The sequence below is a fragment of the Canis lupus genome, chromosome 3 (assembly GCF_003254725.2).
Source record: "Canis lupus dingo isolate Sandy chromosome 3, ASM325472v2, whole genome shotgun sequence".
NCBI lineage: Eukaryota > Metazoa > Chordata > Mammalia > Carnivora > Canidae > Canis > Canis lupus.
Window position 1 is genome coordinate 86,002,852 of NC_064245.1, and position 22,171 is coordinate 86,025,022.

The 22,171-nt window shown below is 41.8% G+C and overlaps 1 protein-coding gene across 3 annotated transcripts in view; it reads left to right on the forward strand.

The window, feature by feature from the left end:
* The window catches only part of PPARGC1A (PPARG coactivator 1 alpha), a 640,279-nt gene that overhangs the window by 166,319 nt on the left and 451,789 nt on the right, over positions 1-22,171 (forward strand). For 2 of the 3 annotated variants that reach the window (XM_025438411.3, XM_049108730.1), the window contains one exon: positions 16,886-16,950. The exons of the other annotated variant lie outside the window; for it this stretch is intronic. In XM_025438411.3, coding sequence (XP_025294196.1) covers positions 16,933-16,950 — 18 coding nt within the window. In that variant the 5' untranslated portion in view covers positions 16,886-16,932. Of the gene's footprint in view, positions 1-16,885; positions 16,951-22,171 lie in introns of those variants that run through there. 3 annotated transcript variants of the gene reach the window in all.

The following is a 22,171-nucleotide window of genomic DNA, read 5'->3' on the forward strand; positions in this document are numbered from 1 at the left end:
GGGGACCTTATTAAAAATACGGGAGGTCTAGAGGAGGGCTCGCCATCCAGACAGGCTGGTTTGGAATAGGAGTCAAGGACTTCAGTATTTGAGGCTCTGCAGTGTAGACAGCTGCTTATTTTGCTTTTTTGGTGAGGATTAGAAGTTACCACTGTGAGAGGGACACACACGTGTTTGTGAGGTGTGCAGCTGGGTGCACACATACTTCAAGATCTAGAGCCAGTGGGACCTTGAGCTGCTACCTAAGCTTTCAACATGGCTTCTAGCTCAAGAAAAAGTAAACAGTAGGCATCTCTCTTAGTTCCGGGAGAGATTCAGGTGCTGCTGCCCTTTCTCTGAGTCTTGAGAACTTTCCTGTGTATGTACAGTCAAGCCTCACTAAACTTCAGGTCATCGCCTGGTTCTTGGATGGCCAGGAGCATCCAGGGGTAGGATGGAATTATGGCCTTGCAGTGTTTTTATATTTATGCTTGCTTGCTTTCTTTCTTTCTTTCTTTCTTTCTTTCTTCTTTCTTTCTTTCTTTCTTCTTCTTTCTTTTTCTTTCTTTTTTAGATTTATTTATTTATCTTAGAGTGGGGTGAAGGGCAGAGAGAGAGAGAGAGAGAGAGAGAGAGAGAGAATCTCAAGCAGACTCCCACTGAGCTCAGAGCCCGATATGGGGCTTGATCCCAAGACCCCGAGATTGTGACCTGAGCTGAAATCAAGAGTCAGATGCTCAACCGACTGAGCCACTGGGGTGCCCCTATGTTTATGCTTTCTACAGCTTTGCTTCTTCAAATGTCATAGTATCTTTGTTCGCTCCTTTCCTTCTTTCTTTCCTTCCTCTCTTCTTTCTTTTTCTTCTTCTTTCCCTCTCTCCCATCGTTCCTTCCTTCCTTCCTTCCTTCCTTCCTTCCTTCCTTCCTTCCCTCCCTTGCTCCTTCTATTTCAAGATAAGGAAATCAGCATGAGACTTAGTATTCTGAGAAGCGTCTCCATAGTTCTTTCCATTAGTCTGTGTGTATTATATACATGCCCATCACTTGTGCATTTGTATTGGCAGTGCGTGGTTATAAATGCTGTCATAAACTCAGTTCTCCCATCCAGGATGGGAATGGAGTTGTTAAAGACAGTTGATGAGGTGGCATCTGTTGGCCAACAGTTTTATGCTGCAGTAGCTCTGAGCAGATAACATTAATAGGAATCACATTTTAAAGTTGTAAATTTGATGTAAAATACTAAATTTGACAATAATTGCATTATAAAGCAAAAATTCTATTTATTAAAGGGCTCCCGTCTCTCCGTCGTGTGAGGGGCTCTGAAATTCTTGCTCATACCTGCCCCTAGCAATTATCATGCCTTCTCTAAAATTCTGTTTTATTTTTCCATTTTCATAACAACTACATTATGATGTGACATATTTTTTCCAGATATTTTGCTTGAATAAATAAATAGGATATTAAATTCAACTGGGGTATTAGATTATAAATTAGTTCTGTAATAGGCGTCATAATGTTATTTAGATTTTCAGTTTACACAGACCTTGTAGCAACTCCCCAGAGCTATGCTACAGAATTAGAAGTAGATAGAAGTTGATGTAAGAAAATTGGTTTTTGTAATATGCTGATGCCAGTGGAGTTGTGTTGTGTGGAAAGGTATTTAAATGGAGAGTTCCTCCTTACTTCCTTGTACAGACAAAAGATTGATAATGATTTGTTGGTGCTGATATTGACCACACAGGAAACTAAAATATATCTTTCCAAAACTTAAGCAGTATTTACACATGAAAGCTAAAAATCCATCAGGAGATCTCTTATCAACTATCCCAGGGACAGATGCTTCTTTCATCTAATGGGTATAGTAATGACACCATCTCACAACTGTTTCTCGGTGACCAATTAGCACTTTCAGTTATATTTCACATCAAGGAAGACACTCCACCCAGGAATGCTGTGTGATTATCAAAGTCACTAGTGAGCAGGATACAACCTTCCCGAGCCAACGTCCATCACACACTAATGAAAATCGTGCGCATTTAATAAAAACATGTGGATTCACCAGATGAGTGCCAATAGTGAGTTAGAAAGAGAGCAGCTGGGTAACAAAAGGGGTTCATGTCTGTAGTGAGTGTTTTCATAACTCTAAACCGGGGCTTGCCAAACTATGGCAGGGATAAAACCGATCCGGCCTCTTGCCTGCTTCTGTGCAGCGCACCAGAATGGTTTTTGCATTTTTAAGTGGTTGACAAAAAAAATCAAAAGAAGAATAATGCTTCATGACACACGAACGTTATATGAAATTCAATTTCAATGTAGATAAATAAAATTTTATCCGAGCACAGCCATACTCATCTGTCCACATCATGTCTCTGGCTGCTTTTGTGATACAGCAGCAGAGTTGAGTAGTTCAGAGACCAAATGGCCTGCAAAGCCTAACATAGTCACCATCTGGCCCTTTCCAGAAGAAGCATGCTGACCTCTGCCTTAGCCCAGAACCAGGGTAGCCTGTTATGCTGTCATCGTCTACAGAAAGCCCCATATTTGAGGGGCAGGGGGGAGATGAGTAGAGAGTGGCCGTCTTCTGCTTGGGACTCTGATCACTAGTGAACAGTGGCGCTTTACTTAAAAGGGAGAAAACGAGTTAGCGAATGAGAAGGAATGTACTCTTGGGCCCTAAGTTAAGAAAAAAAAATGCCAAATGTAAAATCAATCCAACTAACTTCTGTGGCATGATTAAAAATATCCTGCTGGGATGAGCTCACTTCCAACTTTTATGGAACTTTTATCTGAATACCAGAAGGTTGGTGCCCATGGGATTTACGCAAGTGTCCTGACAGGACATTCTACTTTAGAGCCTTGTCAACCCGACGGTGCTAGTGAACGGCACTGGTTGACAACCTGGGCCTGGTCATCTCTGCCCCTCACCGGCTGACACTGGGAAGATCTTGTTCCTGCTCAGACCTCAGGCTCTTCCTCTGTGAGCTAAAGTGGCTCTGATGGCAGTGACCGCCAAAGCCCCGTTTGGCTCTGAGCTGACTCACTGGCATCTCTGACAATGGGAACAATCGCTATCAAAGGAACACCCGAGTCCCAGGGAAGGAGCCTCTTCTTTCTGGCATCTTTGTAGCTTCCTCTTGCCTCTAAAATGCTGCATTTCATTAAGGGTTCACAAGTCTTGACATGTTTGTAAAGAAAGACACTGCAGGAATTCATATGCCTCGCCTTATAACAAACATGTTGTGAATAACCTATATTTGGAATACAATTTGTCATAGGGATGCAGGCAGGGTTTTAAATTTGAGCAGCTTCTGAGACGCATGTTTTATTCTTCTCAAGCAGATCCCTGAGCTCTTCCACTTTACACCTTGAAGGGAGTCTTTATTGGAGGAGCTGCTCTCCATTTCCGAAGAATGGGAACATTTGCATTAAACAATGCAAGAGATGCCATTGTAATTTCATGAGAATTACCCTTTCCAATGAATGTTAGATTAAGAACCAAGTAAAATCCCTTGAAAGTGGCTGGAAGATAAATTAGAGCTGAGCTGCAGTTAGGTAGAACTAAATTTCATTCCTTCCCTTTAAAATGGTTTTTAATTGATTTGGCATACTTTTTAAGTTAATAATGAATACTGTACCTGGGCCTGCATGATCACTCCTGTGAATTAGATCTATTGCGCTTGAAACAGCTTTCCCTTACAGAGGACAGTGATTTTAATGAAGAGTCTTTGCTTATTGCACCGATGGAAATGTGGTTCATGGTGGTTTCAGACAGTTCTCTAATTAGCAGTCCAGTCTGTTCCCCGGGATGTTTTACCTGAAACTGTATGGAAATGTGGACAGGAAAGGTGCTTTATCATAATGCTTGGAGTTCTTCCCCACTTTGCAGGAGACCGTGTAATGCATGGAGATCTTGGAGCGGGGAGAGTCCTGCAGAGATATTGCAAGCAAGGCCCAGAGGTCTTTGAAAGGGGTGGAAATAGGTAACTCTGCTTGAACAAATGTTTTTTTTTTATGTTAGAATAAAAGCATGGTGTGAGGGGCTCTGCAGAGAGGGGGAGGAGGGGCATTAGATTCCTATATTAGGGGCTAATGATCAGATTTTGGGTATGTCAAGGAGTCATGTGGGTAGAGTTGGGCGTCTCATGGCTCTTACACATGCACTTGTTGGGGAGTGGAGCTTCTTGGCATCTCTCTAGTGAGTGTTGTCATGAATGGAGTGTGGGCTCTGTGCTGGAGCCATGGTTGGGGCCATGGTTAAAGCCAACATGGAGAGTGAGGCCAAGCAAGGATGAGCCAAAGTCAGACCTTACTGAGAGGTAACATTATAAAGAATAGAGTCTTTCCAGTGACTCACATGGAGTGAGTGGAAGAGTGAAAAGAAATGGATAAATCATGGAAGGAAAGAAGACAGGAGAATGATGAGATTCTTTTTTTTTTTTTTTTAAGATTTTATTTATTTACTCATGAGAGATACAGAGAGAGAGGCAGAGACAGGAAGAGGGAGAAGCAGGCTCCCTGCAGGGAACCTGATTCAGGACTTGATCCCAGGACTCTGGCATCACGACCTGAGCCAAAGGCAGACGCTCAACCAGCGAGCCACCCAGGTGTCCCAGAATGATGAAATTCTTAAGAACATAATGTACTGAGGGATAGGAGCTAACATTTGGCACATTTCTACTTTATTCTTTTTTAAATTTATTTTTAAGGATTTATTGATTTATTTATCATTTTTTAAAAAGATTATTTTAGAGAGAGAGAAAGCTTACAAGCAGGGGGAGGGGCAGAAGGAGAAGGAGAGGATCCGAAGCAGGCTCCAACTCCCCTCTGAGCAGCGAGCCAGATGCAGGGCTGGATCTTACCACTCTGAGATTAAGACCTGAGTGGAGATCAAGAGTCGGGTCTCTAACCCAAGGAGCCACCCAGGCACCCCGACACATTTCTACTTTAAATGGGACATTTGGTCACTATTATTAAGCCCATGGTCTGAAAAGTTTGGGAGAATGATTGACTTGGTTATTAGTGTTAAGTGATAGTAACAAACAGTGGTATTTACTGAAGACTCAGGGTTCCAGGTGCTAGACTAAGTGCTACAGACAGAATGATCTAGTTTAGCTGCTTGTTATCACTCTCTGAGATGGCACTGTCTCTGTTTTTCCATTGTGTTTATTTATTTACTTGTTTTTATTTTTTAAAGCTTATTTATTTTTATTTTTTATTTATTTATTTTTAAAAATATTTTATTTATTTATTCATGAGAGGCAGAAACATAAGACATAGGCAGAGGGAGAAGCAAGCTCCCTGTGAGGAGCCTGATGCAAGACTCGATCCCAGGACTCAATCCTGGACCACAGGATCATGCCCTGAGCTGAAGGCAGATGCTCAACCACTGAGCCACCCAGGCGCCCCTTGATTTATTTTTAAATCATCTCTACACCCGGTGTGGGGCTCTGACAATCTCCAGGACCAAGTTGCATGCTCTTCCAACTGAGCCAGACAAGCATCCCTCTTTTCCATTTTAAAGATGAGAAAACTGGGGCGTTGAGAAATGATCATTCACCACATTCATATGGCTAGAATGCGATAGGTTTAGGATTGAAACCCTGGAAGGATGACTCCAAACCTCATGATAATACTGATTCTGCAGAGGGAGCTAGGCTCACCATTTAGAGGTGGAGAAAGAATTGCACATCTTGAACTCAAGCCATAGGAGTCAGGTTTAGGGCTGAACGGAAGAGCTCCTGGTTCCCCTAGTGTACTTAGAGCTGTGGTCTGCTGCATGCTATCTTGCTACCCAACTGTAATTAAAATTATCATACAGTATAATGATTTCTAATACATTTCAGAACAAATCACCATCTTAGATCTGACATGTTGTTAATGTTTACTACCATAATTACTAATTTGAAATATAAGGCAGCAATTTTTATTAGTGTTTGGTTATGTGTAATTATGTCAAATACAAGACTGCAATTTAGGTTGAACTGTATTAACAGTGATCATACTAAACGATTATACTGTATATTTGACACACTGGATTTTTATGTTTCTATAGATTTTTTTCCCTCCAAACCATAAAGAATTATTTAAAGACCATCCAAACGTTATTTATAATGCTTTTTATTTAAAGAGTTTCAGAATGTGGGGATATGCACACTGAAAATGGAGTATACGGAGTCATTATTTAACAGAGAGGAATGGAAGCCACCATATGTATGATGTTCTAGACCCTTTCCTGGGCATGTTGCTCATCTAATTTCCAGTCCTCACAACGAGTATACTATTTTCCTGACCAAAACCAGACCCAGAGACCTTGTGGATCATGGAGCTGACATTCATGTTCATGATCTTCCTGGGACTTTTTATCCTGGGTGGTTACAGAAGAGATCCTTTGATGGTAGATTATTGACAGAATGTTCTTTCCTAGAAAAGTGCTAGTGTTCTGTATTTAATGAGGTGATGGATGTGCTGGTCCTTCCTCATATATTATCTCATTAAATGAATTCTATTAGGTCCATTTTTGAGTTGGGAAAACTGAAAATTGGAAGTTTAAAAGTTTTGTTGTACAAGTTAACACAAGAAGAGCTAGGACCTAGCTTTTTTCTTCTTTCCTAGTGTTTTCATAGGAGAAATTGTTACCAGCCTCCTCTGTGGTTTCTGCCAGGGTATCTAAAGCTGCTTTTCATGACAACAGACCTCGAGTTCTTTTTGTGATGATGGTGATGATGATGGTGATGATGATGATGATGGAGTGTGATAATGAAGGCAGCTGACAGTAATCCAAGACTATGTGTAAGCTCTCCACGTTTATATACTCATTCATGATGTGGATGATTCTCTTTATGGATAATGGAATAGAGGTGTAGGAGAGGTTGTCAACACGTGATTATGGGGCCTGGACTCAAATATAGAACTTGACTAATTCATAGGTTAGCTCCCCGCAGAGATAATGATCAACTTACTTCTTGGAGTGAATGACTTTCATTCTTATCCTTTCACAAGAAGACCGATTTGCCACCTCTCAATTTATTTTTTGCTGTGTTTCCCTGAATGCTCTCCATTTTATAGCATATTTCAAAAATTTGATGATCAAAATTTCTCTGAATGTTAACATTTCAGAGATCAACAAACAACAAAGAAAAAAGCCAAAATCCAGAAAGATCACTTCCCGGTCCTGTTGCATAATCAAATTATTTAATAATAATAATAATCAATAAATGTTTTAGATTTTAAAAAGCAATAAAACTATATTAGACAGAGAGGAAAATGGCATAGTTACATATCTCAATTCAGTCACTAATGTGATTTGGTGATTTTTTTCACTCAATTATTCATTCACACATACTTTAAAAAAAAAAGACAGTAAGCTCCATGAGGGCAGGGACTAAATCTTTGTTCACCATGCCTGGTATTTGATATAGCACTTAAAATATGGTAGGATCCACTAATATGTGCAAATTAAAGAATCAATCCATGAAGTATAAACAGTTTGTATTTTGCTTTTTTATTTTGTTGGTTAGGATGTCATAGACATTTTTAACCATAATCCTTTTAAATCCTGCTTAAAATTAAATTTACAAAGTAATTGACTATTTGTGGACAAATTTGCATCCTAACCAAGAGTGAGATTTTTGTCTTTAATTCTCCCAAACTGCATCTTGCTCTTTTGGATTGACTCAAAACTGAAGTAATATAACTTGTGAAGCCAAAGATTGTTCTCTCTGGGGTTCTATTTGGTATTCTTAGAAACTCTTTAAACAAATCTCTCCCTGCATCCATGTTTTGTCACTCATTAGTGAAGTTTGTACCTAACAGAAGGGCATCTATTATGAGCTTTTTTTCTGCCAGTGATGAGAGTATTGCTGGTTCATCCCTATGAGCAGGATTAGCCATCACTGGGCTGGTGACTTGCACTTGCAAGGCTGCATTAAGAACTGGACAAGGCAGGAGATCCCAGGTGGCTCAGTGGTTTAGCGCCTGCCTTTGGCCCAGGGCGTGATCCTGGAATCCTGGGATCGAGTCCCACATCGGGCTCCCTGCACGGAGCCTGCTTCTCCCTCTGCCTGTGTCTCTGCTTCTCTCTCTCTCTCTCTGTGTCTCTCATGAATAAATAAATTTAAAAAACCTTAAAAAAAACTGGACAAGGCAGGGTTTGACCATGTGTCATATAAGAGTGACTGGACCAGATCCTGATTCAGTGCACAGCAGTGACCTTGGCTAAACAGGGGTCTCTCTGACCCACGGACATCAAATCAGATCACACTGAAAATTAACTAATCCTTACAGCCAAAATGGAAAAAAGAAAGTATTTTGTCTCTGATTGTTTTACTCGACCTTATAGTAACAGATTGACCTTGCTTGATTAAAAAATGTACATGTCAACACCTAGAACCTTACATTTCAGTAAATCGAAATCACATTTTTGTGGTTGTTTTTTGTTTCAAGTGCTCCCAACATCACAGGGATGTATGAATAAGTTCATTATGAAAGGTTCATCATGAAAAAGAGACTTATAAATCCTTTAACCCAATTCCAAAATTGATCCCCTAAGAAAAGTTAAATATCACTGTTGTTTGTAGATTGCTAGATCACCACAAAGATAATTCTTCTATAAATACAGATGGTGCCCTTATGGAAATTACATGACAGTAAGTAGATGCCAATAGAAAAAAATGACACATTGATTAGCTAATAAAATGGTGTTCAGTGGAATTATGCTTCTTTGTCTAATTTATGGCTTATTTGAACTGGTGATGCCCTATTTTCATTTTGGCTTTTAATAAGTGTTCCTTTAAAAACTTTTAAAATGTAAAATAATATGAATTTGATTGTCTTGAGCATAAAATGCTCATCATCGATTAGTAGTGAATCATGGCTATAAAGTTTGTACCTCCTCACCCCTTCTCACCCCAAGCCATTCTTGTGAATCAATTGCCAGCAGGCTGAAAACATAGCACTAGATTGACAGGTATAAAAAATGAACCAATGAATAAGTTATTGGCAAATTATTGATATAAAATCAGTATTCCAGGTTTTGGCAGGCAGAGGGGAGGGGACGGGGCAAGCATCTATATTTACTTAGTGCCTAATATGTGTCGGATCATAGAAACAACTTCATCCTTGGGCCCCTCCTGGCTCAGTCTCTGAGCTGTATTATGCTGAAAATAATCACCCCCCCTTTCCTTTTCCAGCATCCATCAGTTAAGAAAGAGTGCAGAGGAATTTTATCATGGTCTCAGGACAAGGAGGGCATTTGAATATTAGCATTACATTTTCCACTTTCACTACTCTGTTTGTTGGTGGGTGCAATGTTGAGAAATGTTGCCCAACCTCTTGGAAATGGCACGTGAATAATCCTGTAATCAGCGTAATGTATTCTGTTATGGGAGTAATCAAGTCATTCAGCTTTGAAGTAAGATCCAATTTTTAAAAAGTGGCTGATGAATGCAGTTTCAGGTATTTAGAAGAGGCTGATGTACCTGGCCTCTTTGGGTCTTCTGTTGGAAAGTACCTGAGGAGACGGAAGTGGACCATTCTAAAAATATCTGAGTTTCAGGACGTATTTTCCCTAGCAGGCATAGTATGCAATTTGAGATCTTAAACATATCTGTGTGCTTTTGAATCTAGCATGGCTGAAATCTGAGTTGGTTGGAAGAGAGGCCCCAGCAATGGTGGCCCAAGCTACTGGAGAGAGAACCAGCCATCCTCTTCTTTTATACTGTTCTTTCTCCAGAGCTTGCGGGGTCAGGGGTCCTCCTTGCTCTGTAAGCCTTTGCTTACATGCTCCTTCCTCAGAGCTGCCTTCCCTGAGCACAGTTTCCCTTCCCCCAGCACAGACCCGCTCTCTCCCTCTTTCCTTTTTGCTTTTCATCCCGGCTCTTATAACCAACAGAAATTCTTGTTTATTTGCTGGCTCCCCCTCCTCCGGGAGAATGTAAGCTCCTTGAGAGCAGAGACTTGGTGATGTTCATCACAGTGTCTGCAAGACCCCAGATGGTTCCAGACACTTCGGAGGCACCGACGAAAGACTGATGGAAAGAGTGAATGCTTGATTCTCAAACAAAGGCCCCGAGACTCCTTGGTTCAGAGGGTCCCCCTCACTTCCATCATTTGCATTGCTCCCCGCTTCAACAGTCCGGCTCATTCACGCTGCTATGATGACATGAAGCAGCTCCTAGGTGGCACACCCAAGGGTTAAAACCACCTGGTGGCTTCTGTCCCAGGTAGGAGGCTGCTGTTAATCGGGCAGCTCTGGTTTGGTCCCAGCCAGTTTCCCAGCCAGGCCTCCAGCTGGCAGCAGCCATGCAAAATGCTCTGAGTGTCCCTGCGAGTTAAGCGTCCTATTACTTAAGACATCCATTTCAAAAATAACTCCAGCATCTATGGTTATGTTCTGTACTTGGTTCTCAGGGCTTTAGCGGTCCAAATCCCATTAATGCCAGAGCCCTTGCACAAAGCCTTTTGTATTGACTTGGGTCAACTTAATCTCTGGGCTTGTGTTTCCCCTCCCCCACCTTAGGCTTCTCAACAATTCTCTTGCTTACCCCCTCTCTTGCCTTCTCTCTCTCTCTCTAATTCTTTCTCTGTTTTTCCTTCCTTCCATTCTTCTTCCCTTTCTCTCCCTCCCTCCCCCTTCTCTCTCTCTTTTTCTTTCCATCTCTCTTTTTCTTCTCTTCCCTTCCCTTGCCTTCCCTTGCCTTCTCTTCTCCCCCTCTCTCCTTTTCCCTTCCTTCCTTCCTTCCTTCCTTCCTTCCTTCCTCCCTCCCTCCCTCCCTCCCTCCCTCCCTTCCTTCCTTCCTTCCCTACAACATTCTCTTCTCTTACCTTAGAGGATGTGAGTGAATCACATGGATTCTCTCTGTCTGCTGTTGCATTTTAAGCCTGTGAGGAATAATAATCTTGGCCTTACTGTCTTCTTTGTTTACCACTTCCACTTCAGATCTATCTAGTATTGTAACATTAAGTAAGATCTTCATGGAAAGCCCCATATATAAAAATCTTCATGTACAAGTAGGTAATTTTTGCACTAATCATGGTATATCAACACATCCCTATAGAATTTCTTTTCTTTTTTCCCCACCATTGATTTCCTGTTTATGAAAGTCATGCACACTCACTGGGAAGCATTTGGATGATATAGAAAACCCAGGGTGACTTTAAGCAGCAGGTTTCCCCAGTGTAGCCAGAAGAGGTTTTGGCTTTCAAGAGAATAATTAACAAAACTCGTTTTAAGAGCCCATTTATTGCAGAAAATAGGGGAATTACCTGTCCAAGGGAATGAGAAGTGTTCAGATGTTGCTGACACTTCCCTCCTATGCACTGTGGCCCCAGAATAATGACTCCTTTAACAGGAGAGGAGAAGTTGCTGTGGTCCAGTGGATAGGAAACACTGCTACCAGGCTTTCTTGGTTTGCGAAAATATGCCCAAGTCTGCCTTTTCAAAGAAAGCCATCAGACCACAGCCAAACCAAATACAGTATATATTCCTCATCTTTGGATTCATTTGTTCTTAGAGTAAAGCCATATTTCCCAAAGTCCCTTCCATTGAACACTGTCACATGTGATTTTCCATGTCAAAGGGTTCCACAGTTAAATAAGCTGGGAAACACTCATCCCATTGCTCCTATTTCTTGGAGACAAGTGATGCATATGAGCACGTTACAGAACAGGAGGGTCCCAAGTAAAGAGACTTGTGTTAGTTCATTTTATTTTTTGTTTCTAAAACTTATTTGATTGATGCCGCCCCCCCCCCTTTTAAGAGTAACATCTACTTATATTTCTTTGAGCCCCTTGGCCACAAAAACCAGAAGACAAATAAGCAAAAGCAGTTACTGTATACTTACTCTGGGTACATAGTCTGGAGCTGTTGCATTTCTGGTATCCTTTTTCCTTCAGGATGAGCCAAGGAAAGCAATCACTCAGATGTCAGATTTGTGCCAGGCATGATGCTGGGCACTTTCCTTGCATTACCGCTTCTGAACTCCACAGAAGCCTGATTTTCATTTTGTAGAGGTAAAGAGGCAGTGGAACTTGCCTCCATCCACTCAGCGAGGTGAGTGTTGGAGCTGAGCCAGGCCTAGGGTTGCCCACCCCATTCTTGGGCTCTCAGTGCTTCGAACACTCATGTCCTTCAGCAAATCAGACATGGGCTCCACTGTGCCATGCCCACTTTGGGGGCCCCTAGTGGCATTCATTGATGGCCCTTTCAAAGAAACTGCTGTTGACAGTGTGGCATCACACACAGACCTCTCTTGGTGAAGTCTATATAGCCCTCATGTGAAAAGAACTGGAAATCCAGCGAGTGGTGTGTATGTACCGATGTCCACATCCATCTCTCTCTCTTCATTGATATGCCAGCTTCCCCAGAATCCATCCCAGGGCCCTCAACGTAGCAGGAGCTTGGTGACAAATGTTTATTGACATGGCATGGAGAAATAAATGCTATGTGAAGTGTGGGTTCATGTCCTTACACTGCCTGGCCTCCTGTGCTTTATTTTTCTCCATAGTGTTTCTCATGACTGGACATCTATGTTTACTTGTTTACTGGCTTAGAGGGTATCTCCCCACATTTGGATGTGAACTCATCGGGGGGAAAGTTCTTTAGGTCATTTATTCACTCCTGTAAACCTGGACTAGGGGCCCAGTAAATTTTTGGTGAAAGAATAAATGGTCAAATACAAGTTTTTACCATTGCTTCTACTTTCCCCAAATTCCTCCAATTGCTTTGTTTTCACCTGCTTCTCTCTCAGGAGTAGTTAAAAATCTATTTAGGGCTGTAAATAAAGGAAGTCTCCATCCTTAGCTGTTCTAGCACAGCAAATATTGAAGGACTCCGGGTTAATGGGCACAGGGGCTGTTTACAAGGCAGAAACAGCTACAAAGTCTAGCGTCCAGGAAGGTATAGAGTCACAGGGACAATATGAAAAGTCGCCACTCTGTGCCCATTGCTGTCACAGCACAAATCTCTTCAGTAACAGAGTAGCACAGGACCCGCCAAGAATGCAGAGCGCCGCTGAAAGGCCTTCTGCCAGAATGTTTTCCTACGGACCAAAGGGTAGAGATTGCAGCATGCTCAGCCCTGATCGGGTTACCACAGCCACTTTAATCTCCATTGCTGCCCCTTGAGGTGGGGACAGAGCTCGGGACTGGGGAGGTGATGATGGAGATGCGTGTGTGCCATAGGGGCCCTGGGAGACTTGTGTCTCCTGGCTGTGGGGCTGGTGGGGCTGGCGCTGGGAATATGAAGCGACTTGCCACACAGATAAAGTAAGGGATTCTTAAGTATGAGTCTGTTGATAACTTTCCTTTAATTTGGATTCTGTTGTATAAAATCTTTGTCAAAACAGGCTTTTAGCCCACACAACCGGGTGGTGGCAGATTGTGTCTCAGCGGCCGGTTGTACTCAGGAAATAAACCACAGCTTCATGTAGGGGTCCGCTTTCATGATGGGTGCGTGTTGGAGGTGGGGAGGTGAATAAAAAAAAACCCTGGATCCCTGTAATAGCCCAAAACAGCAAAGTAGAAGGAGAAAGGCATGGAATAGAGCATGAATGGAACAGAATAGCTAGAAAAATAGTCTTCTCAAAATGAATGGTGTTATCCAATTAAATACAGGTTACTAATGCTAAAGGACTTGAAAAAAAGCCTTGCCTTGGAACAAATTTATTTTCTTAGGCCCCACAGAATGAAGCCAATCATCATAGGCTCTGATTAATTATATCCTAGGTTTAAAAAAAAAAGGCCGAATAAACAGTTTTTCTGCCTATTTTTCTGGTTCAGCATCCACATGTAAGGAAAGGTATCCTGTGATTAGGGATGTAGGTGTTTGTCCTGAGAGAGACCATGTGACCCAGGAGAAGGGCTGGAGGGGATCTCTGGGAGGATTCAGAGGAAGGTGTGGATCTGGGGAGGTGAAGACTCTGCGTGGAGTCGTCTACATTTGAGGGTGAGGAAGAAGGAGAGCCAGGGCCAGTATGCAGGGACGAGGTCTGAGGGGAGGTACAGATAGATGTGCTCAGCATTCGCTGTTTAGATGCATTTAGTTGACCAGAGGTAAAGGCAGGAAAATGGAAAGCAGGCAGAGTAACAGCGGAAACCTTCTCTATTACGCAGAGACTTTCTCGGGCAGAAAAGAAAGGGGGAGGGCGCTGATTTCTGGAGTGATATTTATGAAAACAGGTCAGGAAGACTGACAAGGAGGCAAGTGTAGAGCTCATCGGGATAAGAATGTCCGTGTCTTTCTATGTACAAGGGTTGTATGAACCCGTGTGCACACAAGTAAGTGGTAAAAGTTATTGGGGAAGCGTCAAGGTGGAAATTCATAGCTGTTATTTTTGTGGCCTCTAGCTACAAGAGCTAACAGGTGAAGATAGTCTAGAGACCCAAAGCGGGGAAAAAAATGACATTTTAACATTTTTGTCAGGTAGGCAATTTAAAAATAAACTTGAATTCAATATATACCATTAATGCTAGGGGTTGTGTTATAACGATGCAAAAATGCCTTCTTTTCGGTAGAAGTTAAAAAAAAAAAGTCTGTTGTAGGGTGCTAGGAACCATATATAGAAGAGGCATATGTGACTGTGCCAGCAGCCTCACAAAGCCGCTGAACACATACCAGGAGTCTGCCCTCCAGAATTAACACCATAACCTATGTCAGGGGCTCACTATTATCCTAATATCTGCTTTTGGATCCTGTCCAGCCCCATTAGCGATTCCCATGTTGATTGCTCTGTTACTCGTGAATGTTAATTGCTTCTAAATCTCTTTGGATGTTCAGATGCTTGGGGAAAAAAATTCTGACTGGCGAAGGTGCGAGTTTTATTAATGTGCAAGTAAACAAGAAATCTGTTTAGAGACCCCAGTGAAGTGTGTGTGACTCAAGATGTCATAAACAGCTGAGGTGGCATCTTGCTTTGCATGTCTGTCGTATGTTGGTGGTGTGATAGTGGGGGATGGGGTGGGAGACAGGTTCTCAGTGCTATCCATGGTGTTTGTCCTAAATCGGCGTGCTCGTAGATATAGTCAGATAATAAAATCCTTCCCTCTGGGATTCCTGCTTACTTAGTATGAAATGACCGTGCTACCTTTGAGATAAGCTTACACATGGAAAGTGATATTAAGTCAGAAGATGTAAAAACCTGAATCTAATTTGGCCCATCACCTATGTGTCAATCTCCATAGTTTCCGAACCAGAGGGAACCTTGGAAATGAGCTTCTGAAGCTTCCTTATTTTATCACTGGGGAAGAAAGGCCCAGGGGCTGGGCCCAGGAGCACTGGCCAGAGAGCAAGGTTACCTGACTCTTGGCCTAGTACTTGAGCAATCAAGAGAAGGGAAGATGATAAAAACTGGTGTTTATTATATTTTTCAGAAGCATTTCAATGGGTGTGGAGTTTTTTTTTTCTTTTGGGTGAGAAAAATCTATTATGATCCAGTATCGAAATTCATTTATTAGTAATTATTTTGGTATCCCAGTGAAGGAAGATATAAGGGAAGGGCGCAGCACACAGTCCAGCCTTGCGAGTCATCCATTCAACCAATATTTATGGAGTGCCTTGACCCTGGGATTTATTACTGAGCAAAAACGTCACTGCTGTTACGGAGTTTATATCCTGGTTGAGGGTTAGGGGGGCATAGAAAAACAAGGAGATGAACCATTTGCTATTAGGTGGTGGTGAGCCTCATGAAGAAAGGGAAAGTTATAAGGGGACAGAGTGGGACCAGTTGTAACTATGTTAGACAAGTGTTTGGGAGAGACTCATTGAGGAGGTATATGAGCAGAGGTCATGGATGTGTCTTCAGCAAGATTGTTACAGGCAAAGAGAATAATTGCAAGGGCAGAAGTCCCGAGGTGCGAACGCTCTTGGGTATTTGAGGATGAGCAAAGAGGCCAGTGTGGCTGCGGAGGTGACGGTCATGAGACATCACGACCCTCAAATCATGGACTTTGGGAAGACTCTGGGTCAGACATTTGGAGAAGATACATCTTTTAGCATTTCTGTAGTCCCAAATAGTATGGCTCATAAACAGAGCTCAGACTCATCTTTTTTGAGACTATTCCCCGAAGGAACCATCTTTCTGGGACTGGTGTCTATGACTCACCAAGAGTGTCCAGAAACTGTCAGATCTTTCTGGAGAGTTTTAGAACAGAGTGATTGTCACTGTACTAAAATCATTACACCATAGAACTGTAAGTTTCCTGATGGTAGGACCTGTGTCATACACAGTTTTGTGTCCTCCGAGAAACCACACGCAGTGCTAAACTTAGATGTGGTAAGAACATATTAAATATCGATTATTTGTTCAGTGCGTGAATAAATGGCCAGAGAGTGGTAGAAAGGATGGGGTGTCCTAGAAAGGGTTGTTAAAAATACACCCTTCTAAAAATGCTGTTGGCGAGAGTACTTCTGAAGCATTCTGACTTCCTTGGAATCATTTTTAAAGACAAGTCCATATGCTGACATGTGAACATAAGCATGTAACAAACTGAACAGTAGTAACATTATTTTCAGGCCAAATTTTAGTTGGATGGTTGTATTTTGTCAATCTAAATTTTTTTTCTCCATGTTTTAAATTGGATATGGGAAATTTTTCTAACCTCTCCTCTGGTTTCAAGGGAATATTGGTGTCTGGGCTCATAAGACCAAGGGTTACATTCAGCACTGTCTTCCGTGGGCAAAAATGTATTTAATACATTGAGATTGTGGTGGAAATTACGTGGGAAAGAACGGTCCCCCAGGGAAAGAGGGGTGGTCAAGTTGCATTGGGATGGGGAAGGAGAAAATTTATAAATCTTGTCCTCTGTTATTGAATTCTCTCATTGTAATGGACCAATAATTTATTGGCCTATTGCATTTCAATATCCCCATCTGCAAAGTGGGGGTAACACAAACCTACCCTCTGCCTTTCAGGTTTTTTGCGAAAATCAGTGAACTAATATTGGTAAAATTGGAGCCCCATGGATGAAGGGTACTTTGTAAGTATAACACATTATTGTCATGTTATGTTCTATTACTCCAAAGTGCAAATACCAGATGTCTGCTCTTGCCATATTAGGAAAACAGTAACACCAAGTTTCACACCCAAAGATTGATAATCTGACTTCCTTTGAGGAATTTAATATTTCTGAACTCTCTAATGTTTTGTCAATATGTTGGATGTGGAAAAACCTGACTCACCTCCCCAAAATATTTTGGCAATGTTTTCCAGACAATTTGGAAGATTACATGTCTGCAAATTGTGTAAACATGTTGATATAAACTCTGGATATGAATGCAACGTATCTTTCTTTCTCTTTCCTCACCTTTCTCCTTTTCTTCTTCTTCTTCTTCTTCTTCTTCTTCTTCTTCTTCTTCTTCTTCTTCTTCTTCTTCTTCTTCTTCTTCTCCTTCTCCTTCTCCTTCTTCTTCTTTCTCTCTCTCTCTCTCTCTCTCTCTCTCTCTCTCTCTCTTTTTTTGATTATGCATTTAACTCTATTTTGAGCAGTCAGTGTGTGTATCAAAGAGATGATTGGTTTTTGGGGAGAGACTGAATGTTTCATTGAGGTGAGCGATGTTTTGTTAATGATGAAACTAGGTTAGACATCCCTTAGACAAGTTGCGAAGTATTGTGTTTCCAGACTTGGGATAAAGGAAGGAGGCCAACTAGCAAGGTGAGTGAAGTGTGGATCACGTCGTCTGGATCACGTTACAGCCCAGGTGACTTGGGAGTGGCTTCCTGCCCACGGAATGGCCAAGGGTTGCAAGCCCAAGAGCAGGCAAAAATGGAACAATACTAAAGCAACTGCTTCATCTGATTTTCCCCACCGAATGGTACATCTTTTTATTTTGCTAGGTCAGCCAATGCCCTGGCATTGTGTGAAGGAGTAGACAGGTCAGTGACATGCCCAGTGCTTAATCTATGGTGTCTCTTTCTTTCTTTTGCTTGCTTGCTTTCTTTCTTTCTTTCTTTCTTCTTTCTTTCTTTCTTTCTTTCTTTCTTTTCTTTCTTTCTTTCTTTTTCTTTCTTTCTTCTTTCTTTCTTTCTTTCTTTCTTTCTTTCTTTCTTTCTTCTTTCTTTCTTTCTTTCTTTCTTTTTTCTTTTCTTTTTCTTTCTTTCTTTCTTTCTTTCTTTCTTTCTTTCTTCTTTCTTTCTTCATTCTTTGCTTTTCTTCTTTCCTCTTTCTTTCTTTCTCTCTCTCTCTCTCTCTTTCTTCTTCCTTCCTTCCTTCCTTCCTTCCTTCCTTCCTTCCTTTCCTTCCTTCCTTCCTTCCTTCCTTCCTTCCTTCCTTCCTTCCTTCCTTCCTTCCTTCCTTCCTTCCTTCCTTCCTTCCTTCCTTCCTTCCTTTTTTAAAGAATAGCTATCACCACTTAAAATCTCCTAACAGAGAGAGTTTAAAAATGGTTGTGACTGCTTATTAAAGCCTGTTTTACTGAGATTCATGGAGTTGTAAGGTCTTCTGTCTGGAAAGGTCCATACATGTCCCATCTAGTGCTGTTTCTTGGCTGGTTCTAAATATTCCATCTGATGGTGCCTCAGAACCTCTATAGGAAGACTTACTACCTCAAGAGGTGACTCCTCTTTTCAGTTTCAGGATTCTTTCTTGATTTTAACCTAGAATACCCTCATGGATCTTCCACACAATGGTTCTAGTTTTACTGTCTGCATCTACAAGGAATTAAGACTTTCTCCTCCAAAGTGGCACCCTTTCCATTATTTGGTGGTAGTACAGGGGGTCTCCTGAAGGTGGCCTCTTTGTCAGTTTTATTCCCTCAACAGCTGGACCTCACGTACCATGACTTCCAAACTCTCTACCCCTCCGAAAGGCTCCCATGTATCTATATCTCTCTTAATGAGCAGCACTGAGAATCCCCTTCCCCAGGCCCCATTCTGCATCCCAGAGTCAAGAGATCTAATCAAGGATCCAGAAGAGAATGACCTCGAAGAAATCGCCAGGAATCATATGCACCCATGGATTGGTTTGAGTAATAAGACAGCAAAGCCCACATCCCTCAGTGAGGTGCAGATGATTGACAGAGAGAAAGTTGTTTTGGTTAATAATACAATCTACTTGCCTCCTGGAGACACAGCAGTAGCCTACTAATTCGTTAGAAGTGAATTAAGGTTGTTTACCGATGTTTTAAAGTAACTGTCAGAGTGAAGAAAAAAAAAAGTTCGTACTAGATGAGCCCACTCACCTACTTTGGAGTTGCTGTTTATTTTAAGCTGAGTGCATAAATAATATATTGAGATACGAAGGGTGATTTCAAGCATTAGAACAGAAAGCCTCCTGTTTACTAACTGTCATTGGGCTGAAGAGAATTTAAACAGCCCTGAACCTTTTTGTCTGTGAATGCAAGGCATGAAATTAACTTACATTTCATAGTTAGCAGAAATCATGATTAAGGCAGTCTTGTTGATGTGTCTTCTGCTGATCTGGGTCTTTTTTGCTATGCAAGACAAGCTTTGGCAACAAAATGCTTCCCATGTCTTGTTAGAAACAAGACCCCCCTCCCCGTGCACCTCCCCTGCCCCTCCGAAATAAGCAGGGATCCGTCTGGGTCACTGAGTCAGTTTGTTCTGGATATAAAGACAAGCAGTGGATGAAGACTAGATTAGGTTCCAGGAGTTCTAGTCCTGACTGCTAGAACCCTCTTTGGATTTCACTTTCTTTACATAGAATGGGTACAAGAGCATCTGCTTCCATTTCTTCACAGGAAGATGGAGACCCCAGTGAGGTCATTGTTGTGAAGTGGCTTTGAAAGGTATCAGGTGGAACAAGGTGACAACTGTTAATGCTATTAATAACTTATATGCATGAACTCCTTTCATTCCCCCAATAACCCTATGGGATGGGTCCTATTATCATCCCAATTTTACCACCACAAAAACTGAAGCACAGAGAAGTGAAGGGATTTGCTCCATCATCTTATAGCTAAAAAGTATTAAATTGGAATTCAAAGGCCAGGCTATAATCTATGGATTGAGAGTTTGCTTCTTAACTATGACTTATTTGGGAGAATAGGTTTTCCCATCTATGACGGTGCCTCTTGGTCATGCTCCAGTAAATGAAACATTGTTCCTAATGGCCTGGACCAAATTTAGCTTGAGAAAATGCAGGTATGGCTTCTTCATGAGTGATTACCAGCAAGGAGGCTTCCCATGGGGTAGGATGTAGCCAACTGTATGGATTAATTACGTTTTATATGTAAAGAGCCTCGTGATTCTGAGATGAAAAGGCCTAAGTGAAAAGTGAAAAGGCTTTCAGAAACAAGACATTTGATTCACTTTTTGTCCCTATAAACTTGAAAGTGTGATAGCCTATTTTGGAATAGAGGGAGAACGTTCAAAAATGAATAGAAAATGTATAGAATGTTTAATTTTGCATGATTACATTTAATATTTTCCAGGGTAACTGTGGCAAATAGAAGTGCATGATAATATCACAGTATACCTATTTCAGATGTTTTGATGAAATACGCTGGCTTTTGCGGCGTGATACTTGAATCCTTTGGGACAAGTCCCTATTAAGCAAATGAACAAGAATGTATTTGTGTTTGCATCACTGAAAATATGTAATTTGTATAAGTGTTTTTTATTTATATTTACATTATATTTATTTGAATTTCAAAAGAGGAAAGAGCCTGAAATGATTAATGAAAATAAAAAGGAGGTGAATTTGCAGACATTTCCCCCTGAAATATGCTCAGTCTGTACTGGGGTCATGCTTCAAAGTCGGAGTGGCAAAAGTGCGGTGCGATTTGCCTTGGATTTCTGAATGAAGCGGTTCAGAAACAGGATCATTTCCAAAATCCCAGAAAAATGGATGGACTCGTGAGAAACAATCAGCTGAGGGAAAGAATAAATTCTGTACTTCTCCACTGCAAAAATCTCAGCAACCGCTGCTGCTGCACCCCGGCTCTTGTTAATACAATAAGATAATTGCGTAATTAAATACACTATGGAATTTCAATAATTGGAAACTTTGTTTTCTCATCACAATATGCAACTTGCTGATGTTGGAAAGCATCGCAGCGTTTTAGGGAGGCTGAGATCAATCTTTCACATCACGTCCCCTGCAGCCTTCTGCTGCTCCTCTGGCGGTTCTGAGACACTTTGCTTTCGGGTTATTTTTAGTTGGTTATATTTAGACAAAGTGAAATTAAGCAGGAAGTCCCCCAAAATCTGACTTGCCTGCCCAGGCGGTGGGAGTTGAGGCTCATTTCGCCGAGAGCGTCCCTGGTGCCCTCTAGATCTTTCTAGGTAATAATGGGTGAAGAGCAAGCTGTGGCTGAGTGCCCTTTGGAGCTGGGAGCAGCTCTTTGGGTCATAATTTCTGGATGGCTTAGTGGAGTTGCTGAGATAGTAGACTCCAGAGCTAGGCTCCTCGATAGGATCCTGGCCTGGCCTCTTGCATGCTGTGCGACCCTAGGAAAGACACTTAGTGCCTCCCGTTTGCTTACCTATGAAAGGTGAATCTTAGCCTTGGTGCAGGGTGGAATTGAGTGAACCTATAGAAGGGGCTGAGAAAATACAGGGCAAGTTGTGAGCACCCAGTCAACGTTAGCTGGCTGAAAAAACAAAGATGAATAACGCCCATTCCCTGTCCTGGAATAGTTTAATCAAATTGGGGCAACAGACATGTAAAGGATGATGCTGATGCCAATAAAAATGATAGTATGAAGGCGATGGCTGGCAGACGGGAAGATATTTTAGCAGGGACTGGCCTGTCGTCACAGTGTCCCCAGCACATAACACGCAGATGATTAAATGAATGACGCAAATTTGGCTGAAGATTATTTCATCTGAGAGTCAAAACGGTTTTAAGCAGAGTGGGTTCCTAGCTGAGTAGTCACGTAGCACGTAGCTGGGACTCGATACATGTTTGGAGGATAAATGAGTGAATGAATGCATGGATGAAAATGACTTGAAGCATTGCTCCCCAGGACTGCAACAATCAGTTTGAGAAAACAGGTTGAAAATATTAGGGCCAATCCAGGGCAAAACAAGTAAGACACGTAGGGTGTGACATTTAAGGAGGCCCTGGCTCTCAGAGTCGTGCCAGCGCCAGGGACGACTCACGCTCAGGGTTCCCCCAGCTACTTCCTTAAATTTTGCACCTCAGATGCCTTCCTTTCTTCACCCTAGTCCAGACCTGTTGAATATTTTAGCCGTATGTGTATGCCTGTGCTTTATTTGTATCTGCTTTTGAACATCTC